At 38.9% G+C, this 24,681-nt stretch overlaps 1 protein-coding gene across 1 annotated transcript in view; it reads left to right on the top strand.

Annotated features, from left to right (window-relative positions):
* The window catches only part of LOC135478101 (uncharacterized), a 90,008-nt gene extending 65,826 nt beyond the window's left edge, over positions 1-24,182 (top strand). The window contains exons 76-105 of the mRNA XM_064758372.1: positions 380-630; positions 1,016-1,157; positions 2,038-2,288; positions 2,674-2,815; positions 3,698-3,948; positions 4,334-4,475; positions 5,358-5,608; positions 5,994-6,135; positions 7,016-7,266; positions 7,652-7,793; positions 8,676-8,926; positions 9,312-9,453; positions 10,336-10,586; positions 10,972-11,113; positions 11,994-12,244; positions 12,630-12,771; positions 13,654-13,904; positions 14,290-14,431; positions 15,314-15,564; positions 15,950-16,091; positions 16,972-17,222; positions 17,608-17,749; positions 18,632-18,882; positions 19,268-19,409; positions 20,292-20,542; positions 20,928-21,069; positions 21,952-22,202; positions 22,588-22,729; positions 23,570-23,820; positions 24,177-24,182. Coding sequence (XP_064614442.1) covers positions 380-630; positions 1,016-1,157; positions 2,038-2,288; positions 2,674-2,815; positions 3,698-3,948; positions 4,334-4,475; positions 5,358-5,608; positions 5,994-6,135; positions 7,016-7,266; positions 7,652-7,793; positions 8,676-8,926; positions 9,312-9,453; positions 10,336-10,586; positions 10,972-11,113; positions 11,994-12,244; positions 12,630-12,771; positions 13,654-13,904; positions 14,290-14,431; positions 15,314-15,564; positions 15,950-16,091; positions 16,972-17,222; positions 17,608-17,749; positions 18,632-18,882; positions 19,268-19,409; positions 20,292-20,542; positions 20,928-21,069; positions 21,952-22,202; positions 22,588-22,729; positions 23,570-23,820; positions 24,177-24,182 — 5,759 coding nt within the window. The remainder of the gene's footprint in view (positions 1-379; positions 631-1,015; positions 1,158-2,037; positions 2,289-2,673; positions 2,816-3,697; positions 3,949-4,333; positions 4,476-5,357; positions 5,609-5,993; positions 6,136-7,015; positions 7,267-7,651; positions 7,794-8,675; positions 8,927-9,311; positions 9,454-10,335; positions 10,587-10,971; positions 11,114-11,993; positions 12,245-12,629; positions 12,772-13,653; positions 13,905-14,289; positions 14,432-15,313; positions 15,565-15,949; positions 16,092-16,971; positions 17,223-17,607; positions 17,750-18,631; positions 18,883-19,267; positions 19,410-20,291; positions 20,543-20,927; positions 21,070-21,951; positions 22,203-22,587; positions 22,730-23,569; positions 23,821-24,176) is intronic.
* The last annotated feature ends 499 nt before the right edge of the window (positions 24,183-24,681 follow it).

The raw sequence follows: 24,681 nt of genomic DNA, 5'->3' as shown, positions 1-24,681 counted from the left end.
CAACTGCAGGTACGCCAGGCACAACTGTAGGAACACCAGGTACAACAGTAGGAACACCAGCCACAACAGCGGGAACACCAGGTACAACTGCAGGTACGCCAGGTACAACTGCAGGTACACCAGGCACAACTGTTGGAACGCCAGGTACAACTGCAGGTACACCAGCTACAACTCCAACGAAGTATGGTGAGTAACTGCTATCGCCCATATAGACATAAAAACATTCGATAATACCTTTCAGTGTTTGGATAACACCTGGAACTGTTCTTGCGCTACATTACAGAGTCAAATTTTAAACACCTGATAAATGTCACTGAAGATGTGGTCAAATTTTTGATGACTTTTTTCTTGACTGGTTTTAACATTTTTACTCTTACAGAATGTACGGAACAACCAACCACTTTAGACGAGACCAATGTACAGCTGTATTCTGTTGAGGTTGACGGAGATTCACCAGCCCAGGATGTAACTGGCGATCAGCCCGTCGATGTCACTGACAAGTTGGATGTTACCTTGGATACAAGCAAGCTGGAGGAGACTCCAGTAGTAATGACTGTCTCTGTAGCTGTCAACACCGACAAGACTGGCAAACTGCGTGTCATACTGACGAATGCTGGTGAAGAAGTAGAGGTAAATTATCAGTGTTATTCTTTATGCGTTTTTACTAAAAAAAATTCCATGTTATTTTGACGAATGCTGATGAAGAGGTATAGGGTTATTATCAGTGTCTTTCTTTCTGTCTTTTTGCTAAAAATATCTTTGTGATTGGTATGAGCCTAGTTGTTCAAAAAAGCCAGATTTCAAAAATTATTTTTAGTGGAAAATGCTGCTTTATTACAGCGTATGGAGAGCATAGGATCTACAAGAAAACACGAAATAAATCTGTCAACGTTTATTCTATGAAGCTTGAAAACATAAGATTTGAAATTTTAAAGAGTTTTCCTTCTTAAGGGTGATTTACTTGGTGGCTGTGTATAATTTGCCAGATGTGAGCAAGGTTATGTGGTAATTTTAGGTCAAGGAGTATGATCTCACAGCGGGTACAGTTGATGTGACCTTCAACAAACCTGGCGACAAAGTCAGCTTTGATGTGGTGCCAGATGAAGATGGTGTCAGTGTACAGCTGTCTTCCGTCAATGTTGAAGTGTGCCTCAAAGGTTAGTGTGCTTGTTGTGATAACCATGCTGTTGATGTAAGTTTATATACATTGAATTCAGTTGGCGTGAGAAGAATTTGCGATGTTTTAGGCGCATTTTGTGTACTATTGGATGATTTAGGGCACTTTATTTCAAATTTAAATACCTGCTAAATGTCAACGAAACATTTGTTTCCTTGCAATCGTGGAGACAAAAGATGTCTTTGTCGTGTTTGAAAAAATTTCATTTTACAAACAGACTCGATTTATCAGCGCCTTCAAATGTTTGGGGTGAAAAGGTAATTCTCGATGTAGAAAATTTGGATATTTGAATTTAAGGCTCTATGTTAAATTTTCTAGTTATAAACCACCCAGGGCTTATTTTTCTGGCATTTGAACTAAGAGAAGAACTAAGGAATCTAATGTAAGATCTTCAGAAATGCTGATCAGTTCAAGATCATTTTAGCTTTGAACCCTTTTCGTTTAGTAACAACTACAGGAACACCAGGTACAACTGCAGGTACAACTGCAGGTACGCCAGGCACAACTGTAGGAACACCAGGTACAACAGTAGGAACACCAGCCACAACAGCGGGAACACCAGGTACAACTGCAGGTACGCCAGGTACAACTGCAGGTACACCAGGCACAACTGTTGGAACGCCAGGTACAACTGCAGGTACACCAGCTACAACTCCAACGAAGTATGGTGAGTAACTGCTATCGCCCATATAGACATAAAAACATTCGATAATACCTTTCAGTGTTTGGATAACACCTGGAACTGTTCTTGCGCTACATTACAGAGTCAAATTTTAAACACCTGATAAATGTCACTGAAGATGTGGTCAAATTTTTGATAACTTTTTTCTTGACTGGTTTTAACATTTTTACTCTTACAGAATGTACGGAACAACCAACCACTTTAGACGAGACCAATGTACAGCTGTATTCTGTTGAGGTTGACGGAGATTCACCAGCCCAGGATGTAACTGGCGATCAGCCCGTCGATGTCACTGACAAGTTGGATGTTACCTTGGATACCAGCAAGCTGGAGGAGACTCCAGTAGTAATGACTGTCTCTGTAGCTGTCAACACCGACAAGACTGGCAAACTGCGTGTCATACTGACGAATGCTGGTGAAGAAGTAGAGGTAAATTATCAGTGTTATTCTTTATGCGTTTTTACTAAAAAAAATTCCATGTTATATTGACGAATGCTGATGAAGAGGTATAGGGTTATTATCAGTGTCTTTCTTTCTGTCTTTTTGCTAAAAATATCTTTGTGATTGGTATGAGCCTAGTTGTTCAAAAAAGCCAGATTTCAAAAATTATTTTTAGTGGAAAATGCTGCTTTATTACAGCGTATGGAGAGCATAGGATCTACAAGAAAACACGAAATAAATCTGTCAACGTTTATTCTATGAAGCTTGAAAACATAAGATTTGAAATTTTAAAGAGTTTTCCTTCTTAAGGGTGATTTACTTGGTGGCTGTGTATAATTTGCCAGATGTGAGCAAGGTTATGTGGTAATTTTAGGTCAAGGAGTATGATCTCACAGCGGGTACAGTTGATGTGACCTTCAACAAACCTGGCGACAAAGTCAGCTTTGATGTGGTGCCAGATGAAGATGGTGTCAGTGTACAGCTGTCTTCCGTCAATGTTGAAGTGTGCCTCAAAGGTTAGTGTGCTTGTTGTGATAACCATGCTGTTGATGTAAGTTTATATACATTGAATTCAGTTGGCGTGAGAAGAATTTGCGATGTGTTAGGCGCATTTTGTGTACTATTGGATGATTTAGGCCACTTTATTTCAAATTTAAATACCTGCTAAATGTCAACGAAACATTTGTTTCCTTGCAATCGTGGAGACAAAAGATGTCTTTGTCGTGTTTGAAAAAATTTCATTTTACAAACAGACTCGATTTATCAGCGCCTTCAAATGTTTGGGGTGAAAAGGTAATTCTCGATGTAGAAATTTTGGATATTTGAATTTAAGGCTCTATGTTAAATTTTCTAAAGTTATAAACCACCCAGGGCTTATTTTTCTGGCATTTGAACTAAGAGAAGAACTAAGGAATCTAATGTAAGATCTTAAGGAATGCTGATCAGTTCAAGATCATTTTAGCTTTGAACCCTTTTCGTTTAGTAACAACTACAGGAACACCAGGTACAACTGCAGGTACAACTGCAGGTACGCCAGGTACAACTGCAGGAACACCAGGTACAACAGTAGGAACACCAGCCACAACAGCGGGAACACCAGGCACAACTGCAGGTACGCCAGGTACAACTGCAGGTACACCAGGCACAACTGTTGGAACGCCAGGTACAACTGCAGGTACACCAGCTACAACTCCAACGAAGTATGGTGAGTAACTGCTATCGCCCATATAGACATAAAAACATTCGATAATACCTTTCAGTGTTTGGATAACACCTGGAACTGTTCTTGCGCTACATTACAGAGTCAAATTTTATACACCTGATAAATGTCACTGAAGATGTGGTCAAATTTTTGATGACTATTTTCTTGACTGGTTTTAACATTTTTACTCTTACAGAATGTACGGAACAACCAACCACTTTAGACGAGACCAATGTACAGCTGTATTCTGTTGAGGTTGACGGAGATTCACCAGCCCAGGATGTAACTGGCGATCAGCCCGTCGATGTCACTGACAAGTTGGATGTTACCTTGGATACAAGCAAGCTGGAGGAGACTCCAGTAGTAATGACTGTCTCTGTAGCTGTCAACACCGACAAGACTGGCAAACTGCGTGTCATACTGACGAATGCTGGTGAAGAAGTAGAGGTAAATTATCAGTGTTATTCTTTTTGCCTTTTTACTAAAAAAAATTCCATGTTATATTGACGAATGCTGATGAAGAGGTATAGGGTTATTATCAGTGTCTTTCTTTCTGTCTTTTTGCTAAAAATATCTTTGTGATTGGTATGAGCCTAGTTGTTCAAAAAAGCCAGATTTCAAAAATTATTTTTAGTGGAAAATGCTGCTTTATTACAGCGTATGGAGAGCATAGGATCTACAAGAAAACACGAAATAAATCTGTAAACGTTTAATTTATGAAGCTTGAAAACATAAGATTTGAAATTTTAAAGAGTTTTCCTTTTTAAGGGTGATTTACTTGGTGGCTGTGTATAATTTGCCAGAAGTGAGCAAGGTTATGTGGTAATTTTAGGTCAAGGAGTATGATCTCACAGCGGGTACAGTTGATGTGACCTTCAACAAACCTGGCGACAAAGTCAGCTTTGATGTGGTGCCAGATGAAGATGGTGTCAGTGTACAGCTGTCTTCCGTCAATGTTGAAGTGTGCCTCAAAGGTTAGTGTGCTTGTTGTGATAACCATGCTGTTAATGTAAGTTTATATACATTGAATTCAGTTGGCGTGAGAAGAATTTGCGATGTGTTAGGCGCATTTTGTGTACTATTGGATGATTTAGGGCACTTTATTTCAAATTTAAATACCTGCTAAATGTCAACAAAACATTTGTTTCCTTGCAATCGTGGAGACAAAAGTTGTCTTTGTCGTGTTTGAAAAAATTTCATTTTACAAACAGACTCGATTTATCAGCGCCTTCAAATGTTTGGGGTGAAAAGGTAATTCTCGATGTAGAAATTTTGGATATTTGAATTTAAGGCTCTATGTTAAATTTTCTAAAGTTATAAACCACCCAGGGCTTATTTTTCTGGCATTTGAACTAAGAGAAGAACTAAGGAATCTAATGTAAGATCTTAAGGAATGCTGATCAGTTCAAGATCATTTTAGCTTTGAACCCTTTTCGTTTAGTAACAACTACAGGAACACCAGGTACAACTGCAGGTACAACTGCAGGTACGCCAGGTACAACTGCAGGAACACCAGGTACAACAGTAGGAACACCAGCCACAACAGCGGGAACACCAGGCACAACTGCAGGTACGCCAGGTACAACTGCAGGTACACCAGGCACAACTGTTGGAACGCCAGGTACAACTGCAGGTACACCAGCTACAACTCCAACGAAGTATGGTGAGTAACTGCTATCGCCCATATAGACATAAAAACATTCGATAATACCTTTCAGTGTTTGGATAACACCTGGAACTGTTCTTGCGCTACATTACAGAGTCAAATTTTATACACCTGATAAATGTCACTGAAGATGTGGTCAAATTTTTGATGACTTTTTTCTTGACTGGTTTTAACATTTTTACTCTTACAGAATGTACGGAACAACCAACCACTTTAGACGAGACCAATGTACAGCTGTATTCTGTTGAGGTTGACGGAGATTCACCAGCCCAGGATGTAACTGGCGATCAGCCCGTCGATGTCACTGACAAGTTGGATGTTACCTTGGATACCAGCAAGCTGGAGGAGACTCCAGTAGTAATGACTGTCTCTGTAGCTGTCAACACCGACAAGACTGGCAAACTGCGTGTCATACTGACGAATGCTGGTGAAGAAGTAGAGGTAAATTATCAGTGTTATTCTTTTTGCCTTTTTACTAAAAAAAATTCCATGTTATATTGACGAATGCTGATGAAGAGGTATAGGGTTATTATCAGTGTCTTTCTTTCTGTCTTTTTGCTAAAAATATCTTTGTGATTGGTATGAGCCTAGTTGTTCAAAAAAGCCAGATTTCAAAAATTATTTTTAGTGGAAAATGCTGCTTTATTACAGCGTATGGAGAGCATAGGATCTACAAGAAAACACGAAATAAATCTGTAAACGTTTAATTTATGAAGCTTGAAAGCATAAGATTTGAAATTTTAAAGAGTTTTCCTTTTTAAGGGTGATTTACTTGGTGGCTGTGTATAATTTGCCAGAAGTGAGCAAGGTTATGTGGTAATTTTAGGTCAAGGAGTATGATCTCACAGCGGGTACAGTTGATGTGACCTTCAACAAACCTGGCGACAAAGTCAGCTTTGATGTGGTGCCAGATGAAGATGGTGTCAGTGTACAGCTGTCTTCCGTCAATGTTGAAGTGTGCCTCAAAGGTTAGTGTGCTTGTTGTGATAACCATGCTGTTAATGTAAGTTTATATACATTGAATTCAGTTGGCGTGAGAAGAATTTGCGATGTGTTAGGCGCATTTTGTGTACTATTGGATGATTTAGGGCACTTTATTTCAAATTTAAATACCTGCTAAATGTCAACGAAACATTTGTTTCCTTGCAATCGTGGAGACAAAAGTTGTCTGTCGTGTTTGAAAAAATTTCATTTTACAAACAGACTCGATTTATCAGCGCCTTCAAATGTTTGGGGTGAAAAGGTAATTCTCGATGTAGAAATTTTGGATATTTGAATTTAAGGCTCTATGTTAAATTTTCTAAAGTTATAAACCACCCAGGGCTTATTTTTCTGGCATTTGAACTAAGAGAAGAACTAAGGAATCTAATGTAAGATCTTAAGAAATGCTGATCAGTTCAAGATCATTTTAGCTTTGAACCCTTTTCGTTTAGTAACAACTACAGGAACACCAGGTACAACTGCAGGTACAACTGCAGGTACGCCAGGCACAACTGTAGGAACACCAGGTACAACAGTAGGAACACCAGCCACAACAGCGGGAACACCAGGTACAACTGCAGGTACGCCAGGTACAACTGCAGGTACACCAGGCACAACTGTTGGAACGCCAGGTACAACTGCAGGTACACCAGCTACAACTCCAACGAAGTATGGTGAGTAACTGCTATCGCCCATATAGACATAAAAACATTCGATAATACCTTTCAGTGTTTGGATAACACCTGGAACTGTTCTTGTGCTAGATTACAGAGTCAAATTTTAAACACCTGATAAATGTCACTGAAGATGTGGTCAAATTTTTGATGATTTTTTTCTTGACTGGTTTTAACATTTTTACTCTTACAGAATGTACGGAACAACCAACCACTTTAGACGAGACCAATGTACAGCTGTATTCTGTTGAGGTTGACGGAGATTCACCAGCCCAGGATGTAACTGGCGATCAGCCCGTCGATGTCACTGACAAGTTGGATGTTACCTTGGATACCAGCAAGCTGGAGGAGACTCCAGTAGTAATGACTGTCTCTGTAGCTGTCAACACCGACAAGACTGGCAAACTGCGTGTCATACTGACGAATGCTGGTGAAGAAGTAGAGGTAAATTATCAGTGTTATTCTTTTTGCCTTTTTACTAAAAAAAATTCCATGTTATATTGACGAATGCTGATGAAGAGGTATAGGGTTATTATCAGTGTCTTTCTTTCTGTCTTTTTGCTAAAAATATCTTTGTGATTGGTATGAGCCTAGTTGTTCAAAAAAGCCAGATTTCAAAAATTATTTTTAGTGGAAAATGCTGCTTTATTACAGCGTATGGAGAGCATAGGATCTACAAGAAAACACGAAATAAATCTGTCAACGTTTATTCTATGAAGCTTGAAAACATAAGATTTGAAATTTTAAAGAGTTTTCCTTTTTAAGGGTGATTTACTTGGTGGCTGTGTATAATTTGCCAGAAGTGAGCAAGGTTATGTGGTAATTTTAGGTCAAGGAGTATGATCTCACAGCGGGTACAGTTGATGTGACCTTCAACAAACCTGGCGACAAAGTCAGCTTTGATGTGGTGCCAGATGAAGATGGTGTCAGTGTACAGCTGTCTTCCGTCGATGTTGAAGTGTGCCTCAAAGGTTAGTGTGCTTGTTGTGATAACCATGCTGTTAATGTAAGTTTATATACATTGAATTCAGTTGGCGTGAGAAGAATTTGCGATGTGTTAGGCGCATTTTGTGTACTATTGGATGATTTAGGGCACTTTATTTCAAATTTAAATACCTGCTAAATGTCAACGAAACATTTGTTTCCTTGCAATCGTGGAGACAAAAGATGTCTTTGTCGTGTTTGAAAAAATTTCATTTTACAAACAGACTCGATTTATCAGCGCCTTCAAATGTTTGGGGTGAAAAGGTAATTCTCGATGTAGAAATTTTGGATATTTGAATTTAAGGCTCTATGTTAAATTTTCTAAAGTTATAAACCACCCAGGGCTTATTTTTCTGGCATTTGAACTAAGAGAAGAACTAAGGAATCTAATGTAAGATCTTAAGAAATGCTGATCAGTTCAAGATCATTTTAGCTTTGAACCCTTTTCGTTTAGTAACAACTACAGGAACACCAGGTACAACTGCAGGTACAACTGCAGGTACGCCAGGCACAACTGTAGGAACACCAGGTACAACAGTAGGAACACCAGCCACAACAGCGGGAACACCAGGTACAACTGCAGGTACGCCAGGTACAACTGCAGGTACACCAGGCACAACTGTTGGAACGCCAGGTACAACTGCAGGTACACCAGCTACAACTCCAACGAAGTATGGTGAGTAACTGCTATCGCCCATATAGACATAAAAACATTCGATAATACCTTTCAGTGTTTGGATAACACCTGGAACTGTTCTTGTGCTAGATTACAGAGTCAAATTTTAAACACCTGATAAATGTCACTGAAGATGTGGTCAAATTTTTGATGACTTTTTTCTTGACTGGTTTTAACATTTTTACTCTTACAGAATGTACGGAACAACCAACCACTTTAGACGAGACCAATGTACAGCTGTATTCTGTTGAGGTTGACGGAGATTCACCAGCCCAGGATGTAACTGGCGATCAGCCCGTCGATGTCACTGACAAGTTGGATGTTACCTTGGATACCAGCAAGCTGGAGGAGACTCCAGTAGTAATGACTGTCTCTGTAGCTGTCAACACCGACAAGACTGGCAAACTGCGTGTCATACTGACGAATGCTGGTGAAGAAGTAGAGGTAAATTATCAGTGTTATTCTTTTTGCCTTTTTACTAAAAAAAATTCCATGTTATATTGACGAATGCTGATGAAGAGGTATAGGGTTATTATCAGTGTCTTTCTTTCTGTCTTTTTGCTAAAAATATCTTTGTGATTGGTATGAGCCTAGTTGTTCAAAAAAGCCAGATTTCAAAAATTATTTTTAGTGGAAAATGCTGCTTTATTACAGCGTATGGAGAGCATAGGATCTACAAGAAAACACGAAATAAATCTGTAAACGTTTAATTTATGAAGCTTGAAAACATAAGATTTGAAATTTTAAAGAGTTTTCCTTTTTAAGGGTGATTTACTTGGTGGCTGTGTATAATTTGCCAGAAGTGAGCAAGGTTATGTGGTAATTTTAGGTCAAGGAGTATGATCTCACAGCGGGTACAGTTGATGTGACCTTCAACAAACCTGGCGACAAAGTCAGCTTTGATGTGGTGCCAGATGAAGATGGTGTCAGTGTACAGCTGTCTTCCGTCAATGTTGAAGTGTGCCTCAAAGGTTAGTGTGCTTGTTGTGATAACCATGCTGTTAATGTAAGTTTATATACATTGAATTCAGTTGGCGTGAGAAGAATTTGCGATGTGTTAGGCGCATTTTGTGTACTATTGGATGATTTAGGGCACTTTATTTCAAATTTAAATACCTGCTAAATGTCAACAAAACATTTGTTTCCTTGCAATCGTGGAGACAAAAGTTGTCTTTGTCGTGTTTGAAAAAATTTCATTTTACAAACAGACTCGATTTATCAGCGCCTTCAAATGTTTGGGGTGAAAAGGTAATTCTCGATGTAGAAATTTTGGATATTTGAATTTAAGGCTCTATGTTAAATTTTCTAAAGTTATAAACCACCCAGGGCTTATTTTTCTGGCATTTGAACTAAGAGAAGAACTAAGGAATCTAATGTAAGATCTTAAGGAATGCTGATCAGTTCAAGATCATTTTAGCTTTGAACCCTTTTCGTTTAGTAACAACTACAGGAACACCAGGTACAACTGCAGGTACAACTGCAGGTACGCCAGGTACAACTGCAGGAACACCAGGTACAACAGTAGGAACACCAGCCACAACAGCGGGAACACCAGGCACAACTGCAGGTACGCCAGGTACAACTGCAGGTACACCAGGCACAACTGTTGGAACGCCAGGTACAACTGCAGGTACACCAGCTACAACTCCAACGAAGTATGGTGAGTAACTGCTATCGCCCATATAGACATAAAAACATTCGATAATACCTTTCAGTGTTTGGATAACACCTGGAACTGTTCTTGCGCTACATTACAGAGTCAAATTTTATACACCTGATAAATGTCACTGAAGATGTGGTCAAATTTTTGATGACTTTTTTCTTGACTGGTTTTAACATTTTTACTCTTACAGAATGTACGGAACAACCAACCACTTTAGACGAGACCAATGTACAGCTGTATTCTGTTGAGGTTGACGGAGATTCACCAGCCCAGGATGTAACTGGCGATCAGCCCGTCGATGTCACTGACAAGTTGGATGTTACCTTGGATACCAGCAAGCTGGAGGAGACTCCAGTAGTAATGACTGTCTCTGTAGCTGTCAACACCGACAAGACTGGCAAACTGCGTGTCATACTGACGAATGCTGGTGAAGAAGTAGAGGTAAATTATCAGTGTTATTCTTTTTGCCTTTTTACTAAAAAAAATTCCATGTTATATTGACGAATGCTGATGAAGAGGTATAGGGTTATTATCAGTGTCTTTCTTTCTGTCTTTTTGCTAAAAATATCTTTGTGATTGGTATGAGCCTAGTTGTTCAAAAAAGCCAGATTTCAAAAATTATTTTTAGTGGAAAATGCTGCTTTATTACAGCGTATGGAGAGCATAGGATCTACAAGAAAACACGAAATAAATCTGTCAACGTTTAATTTATGAAGCTTGAAAGCATAAGATTTGAAATTTTAAAGAGTTTTCCTTTTTAAGGGTGATTTACTTGGTGGCTGTGTATAATTTGCCAGAAGTGAGCAAGGTTATGTGGTAATTTTAGGTCAAGGAGTATGATCTCACAGCGGGTACAGTTGATGTGACCTTCAACAAACCTGGCGACAAAGTCAGCTTTGATGTGGTGCCAGATGAAGATGGTGTCAGTGTACAGCTGTCTTCCGTCAATGTTGAAGTGTGCCTCAAAGGTTAGTGTGCTTGTTGTGATAACCATGCTGTTAATGTAAGTTTATATACATTGAATTCAGTTGGCGTGAGAAGAATTTGCGATGTGTTAGGCGCATTTTGTGTACTATTGGATGATTTAGGGCACTTTATTTCAAATTTAAATACCTGCTAAATGTCAACGAAACATTTGTTTCCTTGCAATCGTGGAGACAAAAGTTGTCTGTCGTGTTTGAAAAAATTTCATTTTACAAACAGACTCGATTTATCAGCGCCTTCAAATGTTTGGGGTGAAAAGGTAATTCTCGATGTAGAAATTTTGGATATTTGAATTTAAGGCTCTATGTTAAATTTTCTAAAGTTATAAACCACCCAGGGCTTATTTTTCTGGCATTTGAACTAAGAGAAGAACTAAGGAATCTAATGTAAGATCTTAAGAAATGCTGATCAGTTCAAGATTATTTTAGCTTTGAACCCTTTTCGTTTAGTAACAACTACAGGAACACCAGGTACAACTGCAGGTACAACTGCAGGTACGCCAGGCACAACTGTAGGAACACCAGGTACAACAGTAGGAACACCAGCCACAACAGCGGGAACACCAGGTACAACTGCAGGTACGCCAGGTACAACTGCAGGTACACCAGGCACAACTGTTGGAACGCCAGGTACAACTGCAGGTACACCAGCTACAACTCCAACGAAGTATGGTGAGTAACTGCTATCGCCCATATAGACATAAAAACATTCGATAATACCTTTCAGTGTTTGGATAACACCTGGAACTGTTCTTGTGCTAGATTACAGAGTCAAATTTTAAACACCTGATAAATGTCACTGAAGATGTGGTCAAATTTTTGATGATTTTTTTCTTGACTGGTTTTAACATTTTTACTCTTACAGAATGTACGGAACAACCAACCACTTTAGACGAGACCAATGTACAGCTGTATTCTGTTGAGGTTGACGGAGATTCACCAGCCCAGGATGTAACTGGCGATCAGCCCGTCGATGTCACTGACAAGTTGGATGTTACCTTGGATACCAGCAAGCTGGAGGAGACTCCAGTAGTAATGACTGTCTCTGTAGCTGTCAACACCGACAAGACTGGCAAACTGCGTGTCATACTGACGAATGCTGGTGAAGAAGTAGAGGTAAATTATCAGTGTTATTCTTTTTGCCTTTTTACTAAAAAAAATTCCATGTTATATTGACGAATGCTGATGAAGGGGTATAGGGTTATTATCAGTGTCTTTCTTTCTGTCTTTTTGCTAAAAATATCTTTGTGATTGGTATGAGCCTAGTTGTTCAAAAAAGCCAGATTTCAAAAATTATTTTTAGTGGAAAATGCTGCTTTATTACAGCGTATGGAGAGCATAGGATCTACAAGAAAACACGAAATAAATCTGTCAACGTTTATTCTATGAAGCTTGAAAACATAAGATTTGAAATTTTAAAGAGTTTTCCTTTTTAAGGGTGATTTACTTGGTGGCTGTGTATAATTTGCCAGAAGTGAGCAAGGTTATGTGGTAATTTTAGGTCAAGGAGTATGATCTCACAGCGGGTACAGTTGATGTGACCTTCAACAAACCTGGCGACAAAGTCAGCTTTGATGTGGTGCCAGATGAAGATGGTGTCAGTGTACAGCTGTCTTCCGTCGATGTTGAAGTGTGCCTCAAAGGTTAGTGTGCTTGTTGTGATAACCATGCTGTTAATGTAAGTTTATATACATTGAATTCAGTTGGCGTGAGAAGAATTTGCGATGTGTTAGGCGCATTTTGTGTACTATTGGATGATTTAGGGCACTTTATTTCAAATTTAAATACCTGCTAAATGTCAACGAAACATTTGTTTCCTTGCAATCGTGGAGACAAAAGATGTCTTTGTCGTGTTTGAAAAAATTTCATTTTACAAACAGACTCGATTTATCAGCGCCTTCAAATGTTTGGGGTGAAAAGGTAATTCTCGATGTAGAAATTTTGGATATTTGAATTTAAGGCTCTATGTTAAATTTTCTAAAGTTATAAACCACCCAGGGCTTATTTTTCTGGCATTTGAACTAAGAGAAGAACTAAGGAATCTAATGTAAGATCTTAAGAAATGCTGATCAGTTCAAGATCATTTTAGCTTTGAACCCTTTTCGTTTAGTAACAACTACAGGAACACCAGGTACAACTGCAGGTACAACTGCAGGTACGCCAGGCACAACTGTAGGAACACCAGGTACAACAGTAGGAACACCAGCCACAACAGCGGGAACACCAGGTACAACTGCAGGTACGCCAGGTACAACTGCAGGTACACCAGGCACAACTGTTGGAACGCCAGGTACAACTGCAGGTACACCAGCTACAACTCCAACGAAGTATGGTGAGTAACTGCTATCGCCCATATAGACATAAAAACATTCGATAATACCTTTCAGTGTTTGGATAACACCTGGAACTGTTCTTGTGCTAGATTACAGAGTCAAATTTTAAACACCTGATAAATGTCACTGAAGATGTGGTCAAATTTTTGATGACTTTTTTCTTGACTGGTTTTAACATTTTTACTCTTACAGAATGTACGGAACAACCAACCACTTTAGACGAGACCAATGTACAGCTGTATTCTGTTGAGGTTGACGGAGATTCACCAGCCCAGGATGTAACTGGCGATCAGCCCGTCGATGTCACTGACAAGTTGGATGTTACCTTGGATACCAGCAAGCTGGAGGAGACTCCAGTAGTAATGACTGTCTCTGTAGCTGTCAACACCGACAAGACTGGCAAACTGCGTGTCATACTGACGAATGCTGGTGAAGAAGTAGAGGTAAATTATCAGTGTTATTCTTTTTGCCTTTTTACTAAAAAAAATTCCATGTTATATTGACGAATGCTGATGAAGAGGTATAGGGTTATTATCAGTGTCTTTCTTTCTGTCTTTTTGCTAAAAATATCTTTGTGATTGGTATGAGCCTAGTTGTTCAAAAAAGCCAGATTTCAAAAATTATTTTTAGTGGAAAATGCTGCTTTATTACAGCGTATGGAGAGCATAGGATCTACAAGAAAACACGAAATAAATCTGTAAACGTTTAATTTATGAAGCTTGAAAACATAAGATTTGAAATTTTAAAGAGTTTTCCTTTTTAAGGGTGATTTACTTGGTGGCTGTGTATAATTTGCCAGAAGTGAGCAAGGTTATGTGGTAATTTTAGGTCAAGGAGTATGATCTCACAGCGGGTACAGTTGATGTGACCTTCAACAAACCTGGCGACAAAGTCAGCTTTGATGTGGTGCCAGATGAAGATGGTGTCAGTGTACAGCTGTCTTCCGTCAATGTTGAAGTGTGCCTCAAAGGTTAGTGTGCTTGTTGTGATAACCATGCTGTTAATGTAAGTTTATATACATTGAATTCAGTTGGCGTGAGAAGAATTTGCGATGTGTTAGGCGCATTTTGTGTACTATTGGATGATTTAGGGCACTTTATTTCAAATTTAAATACCTGCTAAATGTCAACAAAACATTTGTTTCCTTGCAATCGTGGAGACAAAAGTTGTCTTTGTCGTGTTTGAAAAAATTTCATTTTACAAACAGACTCGATTTATCAGCGCCTTCAAATGTTTGGGGTGAAAAGGTAATTCTCGATGTAGAAATTTTGGATATTTGAATTTAAGGCTCTATGTTAAATTTTCTAAAGTTATAAACCACCCAGGGCTTATTTTTCTGGCATTTGAACTAAGAGAAGAACTAAGGAATCTAATGTAAGATCTTAAGGAATGCTGATCAGTTCAAGATCATTTTAGCTTTGAACCCTTTTCGTTTAGTAACAACTACAGGAACACCAGGTACAACTGCAGGTACAACTGCAGGTACGCCAGGTACAACTGCAGGAACACCAGGTACAACAGTAGGAACACCAGCCACAACAGCGGGAACACCAGGCACAACTGCAGGTACGCCAGGTACAACTGCAGGTACACCAGGCACAACTGTTGGAACGCCAGGTACAACTGCAGGTACACCAGCTACAACTCCAACGAAGTATGGTGAGTAACTGCTATCGCCCATATAGACATAAAAACATTCGATAATACCTTTCAGTGTTTGGATAACACCTGGAACTGTTCTTGCGCTACATTACAGAGTCAAATTTTATACACCTGATAAATGTCACTGAAGATGTGGTCAAATTTTTGATGACTTTTTTCTTGACTGGTTTTAACATTTTTACTCTTACAGAATGTACGGAACAACCAACCACTTTAGACGAGACCAATGTACAGCTGTATTCTGTTGAGGTTGACGGAGATTCACCAGCCCAGGATGTAACTGGCGATCAGCCCGTCGATGTCACTGACAAGTTGGATGTTACCTTGGATACCAGCAAGCTGGAGGAGACTCCAGTAGTAATGACTGTCTCTGTAGCTGTCAACACCGACAAGACTGGCAAACTGCGTGTCATACTGACGAATGCTGGTGAAGAAGTAGAGGTAAATTATCAGTGTTATTCTTTTTGCCTTTTTACTAAAAAAAATTCCATGTTATATTGACGAATGCTGATGAAGAGGTATAGGGTTATTATCAGTGTCTTTCTTTCTGTCTTTTTGCTAAAAATATCTTTGTGATTGGTATGAGCCTAGTTGTTCAAAAAAGCCAGATTTCAAAAATTATTTTTAGTGGAAAATGCTGCTTTATTACAGCGTATGGAGAGCATAGGATCTACAAGAAAACACGAAATAAATCTGTAAACGTTTAATTTATGAAGCTTGAAAGCATAAGATTTGAAATTTTAAAGAGTTTTCCTTTTTAAGGGTGATTTACTTGGTGGCTGTGTATAATTTGCCAGAAGTGAGCAAGGTTATGTGGTAATTTTAGGTCAAGGAGTATGATCTCACAGCGGGTACAGTTGATGTGACCTTCAACAAACCTGGCGACAAAGTCAGCTTTGATGTGGTGCCAGATGAAGATGGTGTCAGTGTACAGCTGTCTTCCGTCAATGTTGAAGTGTGCCTCAAAGGTTAGTGTGCTTGTTGTGATAACCATGCTGTTAATGTAAGTTTATATACATTGAATTCAGTTGGCGTGAGAAGAATTTGCGATGTGTTAGGCGCATTTTGTGTACTATTGGATGATTTAGGGCACTTTATTTCAAATTTAAATACCTGCTAAATGTCAACGAAACATTTGTTTCCTTGCAATCGTGGAGACAAAAGTTGTCTGTCGTGTTTGAAAAAATTTCATTTTACAAACAGACTCGATTTATCAGCGCCTTCAAATGTTTGGGGTGAAAAGGTAATTCTCGATGTAGAAATTTTGGATATTTGAATTTAAGGCTCTATGTTAAATTTTCTAAAGTTATAAACCACCCAGGGCTTATTTTTCTGGCATTTGAACTAAGAGAAGAACTAAGGAATCTAATGTAAGATCTTAAGAAATGCTGATCAGTTCAAGATTATTTTAGCTTTGAACCCTTTTCGTTTAGTAACAACTACAGGAACACCAGGTACAACTGCAGGTACAACTGCAGGTACGCCAGGCACAACTGTAGGAACACCAGGTACAACAGTAGGAACACCAGCCACAACAGCGGGAACACCAGGTACAACTGCAGGTACGCCAGGTACAACTGCAGGTACACCAGGCACAACTGTTGGAACGCCAGGTACAACTGCAGGTACACCAGCTACAACTCCAACGAAGTATGGTGAGTAACTGCTATCGCCCATATAGACATAAAAACATTCGATAATACCTTTCAGTGTTTGGATAACACCTGGAACTGTTCTTGTGCTAGATTACAGAGTCAAATTTTAAACACCTGATAAATGTCACTGAAGATGTGGTCAAATTTTTGATGATTTTTTTCTTGACTGGTTTTAACATTTTTACTCTTACAGAATGTACGGAACAACCAACCACTTTAGACGAGACCAATGTACAGCTGTATTCTGTTGAGGTTGACGGAGATTCACCAGCCCAGGATGTAACTGGCGATCAGCCCGTCGATGTCACTGACAAGTTGGATGTTACCTTGGATACCAGCAAGCTGGAGGAGACTCCAGTAGTAATGACTGTCTCTGTAGCTGTCAACACCGACAAGACTGGCAAACTGCGTGTCATACTGACGAATGCTGGTGAAGAAGTAGAGGTAAATTATCAGTGTTATTCTTTTTGCCTTTTTACTAAAAAAAATTCCATGTTATATTGACGAATGCTGATGAAGAGGTATAGGGTTATTATCAGTGTCTTTCTTTCTGTCTTTTTGCTAAAAATATCTTTGTGATTGGTATGAGCCTAGTTGTTCAAAAAAGCCAGATTTCAAAAATTATTTTTAGTGGAAAATGCTGCTTTATTACAGCGTATGGAGAGCATAGGATCTACAAGAAAACACGAAATAAATCTGTCAACGTTTATTCTATGAAGCTTGAAAACATAAGATTTGAAATTTTAAAGAGTTTTCCTTTTTAAGGGTGATTTACTTGGTGGCTGTGTATAATTTGCCAGAAGTGAGCAAGGTTATGTGGTAATTTTAGGTCAAGGAGTATGATCTCACAGCGGGTACAGTTGATGTGACCTTCAACAAACCTGGCGACAAAGTCAGCTTTGATGTGGTGCCAGATGAAGATGGTGTCAGTGTACAGCTGTCTTCCGTCGATGTTGAAGTGTGCCTCAAAGGTTAGTGTGCTTGTTGTGATAACCATGCTGTTAATGTAAGTTTATATACATTGAATTCAGTTGGCGTGAGAAGAATTTGCGATGTGTTAGGCGCATTTTGTGTACTATTGGATGATTTAGGGCACTTTATTTCAAATTTAAATACCTGCTAAATGTCAACGAAACATTTGTTTCCTTGCAATCGTGGAGACAAAAGATGTCTTTGTCGTGTTTGAAAAAATTTCATTTTACAAACAGACTCGATTTATCAGCGCCTTCAAATGTTTGGGGTGAAAAGGTAATTCTCGATGTAGAAATTTTGGATATTTGAATTTAAGGCTCTATGTTAAATTTTCTAAAGTTATAAACCACCCAGGGCTTATTTTTCTGGCATTTGAACTAAGAGAAGAACTAAGGAATCTAATGTAAGATCTTAAGAAATGCTGATCAGTTCAAGATCATTTTAGCTTTGAACCCTTTTCGTTTAGTAACAACTACAGGAACACCAGGTACAACTGCAGGTACAACTGCAGGTACGCCAGGCACAACTGTAGGAACACCAGGTACAACAGTAGGAACACCAGCCACAACAGCGGGAACACCAGGTACAACTGCAGGTACGCCAGGTACAACTGCAGGTACACCAGGCACAACTGTTGGAACGCCAGGTACAACTGCAGGTACACCAGCTACAACTCCAACGAAGTATGGTGAGTAACTGCTATCGCCCATATAGACATAAAAACATTCGATAATACCTTTCAGTGTTTGGATAACACCTGGAACTGTTCTTGTGCTAGATTACAGAGTCAAATTTTAAACACCTGATAAATGTCACTGAAGATGTGGTCAAATTTTTGATGACTTTTTTCTTGACTGGTTTTAACATTTTTACTCTTACAGAATGTACGGAACAACCAACCACTTTAGACGAGACCAATGTACAGCTGTATTCTGTTGAGGTTGACGGAGATTCACCAGCCCAGGATGTAACTGGCGATCAGCCCGTCGATGTCACTGACAAGTTGGATGTTACCTTGGATACCAGCAAGCTGGAGGAGACTCCAGTAGTAATGACTGTCTCTGTAGCTGTCAACACCGACAAGACTGGCAAACTGCGTGTCATACTGACGAATGCTGGTGAAGAAGTAGAGGTAAATTATCAGTGTTATTCTTTTTGCCTTTTTACTAAAAAAAATTCCATGTTATATTGACGAATGCTGATGAAGAGGTATAGGGTTATTATCAGTGTCTTTCTTTCTGTCTTTTTGCTAAAAATATCTTTGTGATTGGTATGAGCCTAGTTGTTCAAAAAAGCCAGATTTCAAAAATTATTTTTAGTGGAAAATGCTGCTTTATTACAGCGTATGGAGAGCATAGGATCTACAAGAAAACACGAAATAAATCTGTAAACGTTTAATTTATGAAGCTTGAAAACATAAGATTTGAAATTTTAAAGAGTTTTCCTTTTTAAGGGTGATTTACTTGGTGGCTGTGTATAATTTGCCAGAAGTGAGCAAGGTTATGTGGTAATTTTAGGTCAAGGAGTATGATCTCACAGCGGGTACAGTTGATGTGACCTTCAACAAACCTGGAGACAAAGTCAGCTTTGATGTGGTGCCAGATGAAGATGGTGTCAGTGTACAGCTGTCTTCCGTCAATGTTGAAGTGTGCCTCAAAGGTTAGTGTGCTTGTTGTGATAACCATGCTGTTAATGTAAGTTTATATACATTGAATTCAGTTGGCGTGAGAAGAATTTGCGATGTGTTAGGCGCATTTTGTGTACTATTGGATGATTTAGGGCACTTTATTTCAAATTTAAATACCTGCTAAATGTCAACGAAACATTTGTTTCCTTGCAATCGTGGAGACAGAGGTTGTCTTTGTCGTGTTTGAAAAAATTTCATTTTACAAACAGACTCGATTTATCAGCGCCTTCAAATATTTGGGGTGAAAAGGTAATTCTCGATGTAGAAATTTTGGATATTTGAATTTAAGGCTCTATGTTAAATTTTCTAAAGTTATAAACCACCCAGGGCTTATTTTTCTGGCATTTGAACTAAGAGAAGAACTAAGGAATCTAATGTAAGATCTTAAGAAATGCTGATCAGTTCAAAATCATTTTAGCTTTGAACCCTTTTCGTTTAGTAACAACTACAGGAACACCAGGTACAACTGCAGGTACAACTGCAGGTACGCCAGGCACAACTGTAGGAACACCAGGTACAACAGTAGGAACACCAGCCACAACAGCGGGAACACCAGGTACAACTGCAGGTACGCCAGGTACAACTGCAGGTACACCAGGCACAACTGTTGGAACGCCAGGTACAACTGCAGGTACACCAGCTACAACTCCAACGAAGTATGGTGAGTAACTGCTATCGCCCATATAGACATAAAAACATTCGATAATACCTTTCAGTGTTTGGATAACACCTGGAACTGTTCTTGTGCTACATTACAGAGTCAAATTTTAGACACCTGATAAATGTCACTGAAGATGTGGTCAAATTTTTGATGATTTTTTTCTTGACTGGTTTTAACATTTTTACTCTTACAGAATGTACGGAACAACCAACCACTTTAGACGAGACCAATGTACAGCTGTATTCTGTTGAGGTTGACGGAGATTCACCAGCCCAGGATGTAACTGGCGATCAGCCCGTCGATGTCACTGACAAGTTGGATGTTACCTTGGATACCAGCAAGCTGGAGGAGACTCCAGTAGTAATGACTGTCTCTGTAGCTGTCAACACCGACAAGACTGGCAAACTGCGTGTCATACTGACGAATGCTGGTGAAGAAGTAGAGGTAAATTATCAGTGTTATTCTTTTTGCCTTTTTACTAAAAAAAATTCCATGTTATATTGACGAATGCTGATGAAGAGGTATAGGGTTATTATCAGTGTCTTTCTTTCTGTCTTTTTGCTAAAAATATCTTTGTGATTGGTATGAGCCTAGTTGTTCAAAAAAGCCAGATTTCAAAAATTATTTTTAGTGGAAAATGCTGCTTTATTACAGCGTATGGAGAGCATAGGATCTACAAGAAAACACGAAATAAATCTGTCGACGTTTATTCTATGAAGCTTGAAAACATAAGATTTGAAATTTTAAAGAGTTTTCCTTTTTAAGGGTGATTTACTTGGTGGCTGTGTATAATTTGCCAGATGTGAGCAAGGTTATGTGGTAATTTTAGGTCAAGGAGTATGATCTCACAGCGGGTACAGTTGATGTGACCTTCAACAAACCTGGCGACAAAGTCAGCTTTGATGTGGTGCCAGATGAAGATGGTGTCAGTGTACAGCTGTCTTCAGTCGATGTTGAAGTGTGCCTCAAAGGTTAGTGTGCTTGTTGTGATAACCATGCTGTTGATGTAAGTTTATATACATTGAATTCAGTTGGCGTGAGAAGAATTTGCGATGTTTTAGGCGCATTTTGTGTACTATTGGATGATTTAGGGCACTTTATTTCAAATTTAAATACCTGCTAAATGTCAACGAAACATTTGTTTCCTTGCAATCGTGGAGACAAAAGTTGTCTTTGTCGTGTTTGAAAAAATTTCATTTTACAAACAGACTCGATTTATCAGCGCCTTCAAATGTTTGGGGTGAAAAGGTAATTCTCGATGTAGAAATTTTGGATATTTGAATTTAAGGCTCTATGTTAAATTTTCTAAAGTTATAAACCACCCAGGGCTTATTTTTCTGGCATTTGAACTAAGAGAAGAACTAAGGAATCTAATGTAAGATCTTAAGGAATGCTGATCAGTTCAAGATCATTTTAGCTTTGAACCCTTTTCGTTTAGTAACAACTACAGGAACACCAGGTACAACTGCAGGTACAACTGCAGGTACGCCAGGTACAACTGTTGGAACACCAGGTACAACAGTAGGAACACCAGCCACAACAGCGGGAACACCAGGTACAACTGCAGGTACGCCAGGTACAACTGCAGGTACACCAGGCACAACTGTTGGAACGCCAGGTACAACTGCAGGTACACCAGCTACAACTCCAACGAAGTATGGTGAGTAACTGCTATCGCCCATATAGACATAAAAACATTCGATAATACCTTTCAGTGTTTGGATAACACCTGGAACTGTTCTTGCGCTACAATACAGAGTCAAATTTTATACACCTGATAAATGTCACTGAAGATGTGGTCAAATTTTTGATGACTTTTTTCTTGACTGGTTTTAACATTTTTACTCTTACAGAATGTACGGAACAACCAACCACTTTAGACGAGACCAATGTACAGCTGTATTCTGTTGAGGTTGACGGAGATTCACCAGCCCAGGATGTAACTGGCGATCAGCCCGTCGATGTCACTGACAAGTTGGATGTTACCTTGGATACCAGCAAGCTGGAGGAGACTCCAGTAGTAATGACTGTCTCTGTAGCTGTCAACACCGACAAGACTGGCAAACTGCGTGTCATACTGACGAATGCTGGTGAAGAGGTAGAGGTAAATTATCAGTGTTATTCTTTTTGCCTTTTTACTAAAAAAAATTCCATGTTATATTGACGAATGCTGATGAAGAGGTATAGGGTTATTATCAGTGTCTTTCTTTCTGTCTTTTTGCTAAAAATATCTTTGTGATTGGTATGAGCCTAGTTGTTCAAAAAAGCCAGATTTCAAAAATTATTTTTAGTGGAAAATGCTGCTTTATTACAGCGTATGGAGAGCATAGGATCTACAAGAAAACACGAAATAAATCTGTAAACGTTTATTTTATGAAGCTTGAAAACATAAGATTTGAAATTTTAAAGAGTTTTCCTTTTTAAGGGTGATTTACTTGGTGGCTGTGTATAATTTGCCAGAAGTGAGCAAGGTTATGTGGTAATTTTAGGTCAAGGAGTATGATCTCACAGCGGGTACAGTTGATGTGACCTTCAACAAACCTGGCGACAAAGTCAGCTTTGATGTGGTGCCAGATGAAGATGGTGTCAGTGTACAGCTGTCTTCCGTCAATGTTGAAGTGTGCCTCAAAGGTTAGTGTGCTTGTTGTGATAACCATGCTGTTAATGTAAGTTTATAAACATTGAATTCAGTTGGCGTGAGAAGAATTTGCGATGTGTTAGGCGCATTTTGTGTACTATTGGATGATTTAGGGCACTTTATTTCAAATTTAAATACCTGCTAAATGTCAACGAAACATTTGTTTCCTTGCAATCGTGGAGACAAAAGATGTCTTTGTCGTGTTTGAAAAAATTTCATTTTACAAACAGACTCGATCTATCAGCGCCTTCAAATGTTTGGGGTGAAAAGGTAATTCTCGATGTAGAAATTTTGGATATTTGAATTTAAGGCTCTATGTTAAATTTTCTAAAGTTATAAACCACCCAGGGCTTAATTTTCTGGCATTTGAACTAAGAGAAGAACTAAGGAATCTAATGTAAGATCTTAAGAAATGCTGATCAGTTCAAGATCATTTTAGCTTTGAACCCTTTTCGTTTAGTAACAACTGCAGGAACACCAGGTACAACTGCAGGTACAACTGCAGGTACGCCAGGCACAACTGCAGGAACACCAGGTACAACAGTAGGAACACCAGGTACAACTGCAGGTACACCAGGCACAACTGTTGGAACGCCAGGTACAACTGCAGGTACACCAGCTACAACTCCAACGAAGTATGGTGAGTAACTGCTATTGCCCATATAGACATAAAAACATTCGATAATACCTTTCAGTGTTTGGATAACACCTGGAACTGTTCTTGTGCTACATTACAGAGTCAAATTTTAAACACCTGATAAATGTCACTGAAGATGTGGTCAAATTTTTGATGATTTTTTTCTTGACTGGTTTTAACATTTTTACGCTTACAGAATGTACGGAACAACCAACCACTTTAGACGAGACCAATGTACAGCTGTATTCTGTTGAGGTTGACGGAGATTCACCAGCCCAGGATGTAACTGGCGATCAGCCCGTCGATGTCACTGACAAGTTGGATGTTACCTTGGATACCAGCAAGCTGGAACAGACTCCAGTAGTAATGACTGTCTCTGTAGCTGTCAACACCGACAAGACTGGCAAACTGCGTGTCATACTGACGAATGCTGGTGAAGAAGTAGAGGTAAATAATCAGTGTTATTCTTCATGCCTTTTTACTAAAAAAAGTTCCATGTTATATTGACGAATGCTGATGAAGAGGTATAGGGTTATTATCAGTGTCTTTCTTTCTGTCTTTTTGCTAAAAATATCTTTGTGATTGGTATGAGCCTAGTTGTTCAAAAAAGCCAGATTTCAAAAATTATTTTTAGTGGAAAATGCCGCTTTATTACAGCGTATGGAGAGCATAGGATCTACAAGAAAACACGAAATAAATCTGTCAACGTTTATTCTATGAAGCTTGAAAACATAAGATTTGAAATTTTAAAGAGTTTTCCTTCTTAAGAGTGATTTACTTGGTGGCTGTGTATAATTTGCCAGATGTGAGCAAGGTTATGTGGTAATTTTAGGTCAAGGAGTATGATCTCACAGCGGGTACAGTTGATGTGACCTTTAACAAACCTGGCGACAAAGTCAGCTTTGATGTGGTGCCAGATGAAGATGGTGCCAGTGTACAATTGTCTTCCGTCGATATTGAAGTGTGCCTCAAAGGTTAGTGTACTTGTTGTGATAAGCATGATGTTATTGTAAGTTTACACACATTGAATTTAGTTGGATTGAAAAGAATTTGCGATGTGTAAGGCGCATTTTGTGTACATTTGGGTGCCTTACGGCACTTTATTTCAAATTAACATACCTGCTAAATGCCAATAAAACATTTGTTTCCTTGATATCATGCAGACTAAAGATGTCTTTGTCGTCTTTGAAAAACTTTCATTTTTCAAACAGACTCATTAGCGCCTTCAAATGTTTGGGGTAATAAGCTAATTCTCGATGTAGAAGTTTTTGATATTTCAGCTAAAGTTATAAACAACAAAGGGCTTGT

The sequence above is a fragment of the Liolophura sinensis genome, chromosome 11, assembly GCF_032854445.1.
Source record: "Liolophura sinensis isolate JHLJ2023 chromosome 11, CUHK_Ljap_v2, whole genome shotgun sequence".
Classification (NCBI taxonomy): Eukaryota; Metazoa; Mollusca; class Polyplacophora; order Chitonida; family Chitonidae; genus Liolophura; species Liolophura sinensis.
The sequence above is the reverse complement of the archived record's forward strand: the minus strand, read 5'-3'. Positions and strand labels throughout refer to the sequence as shown.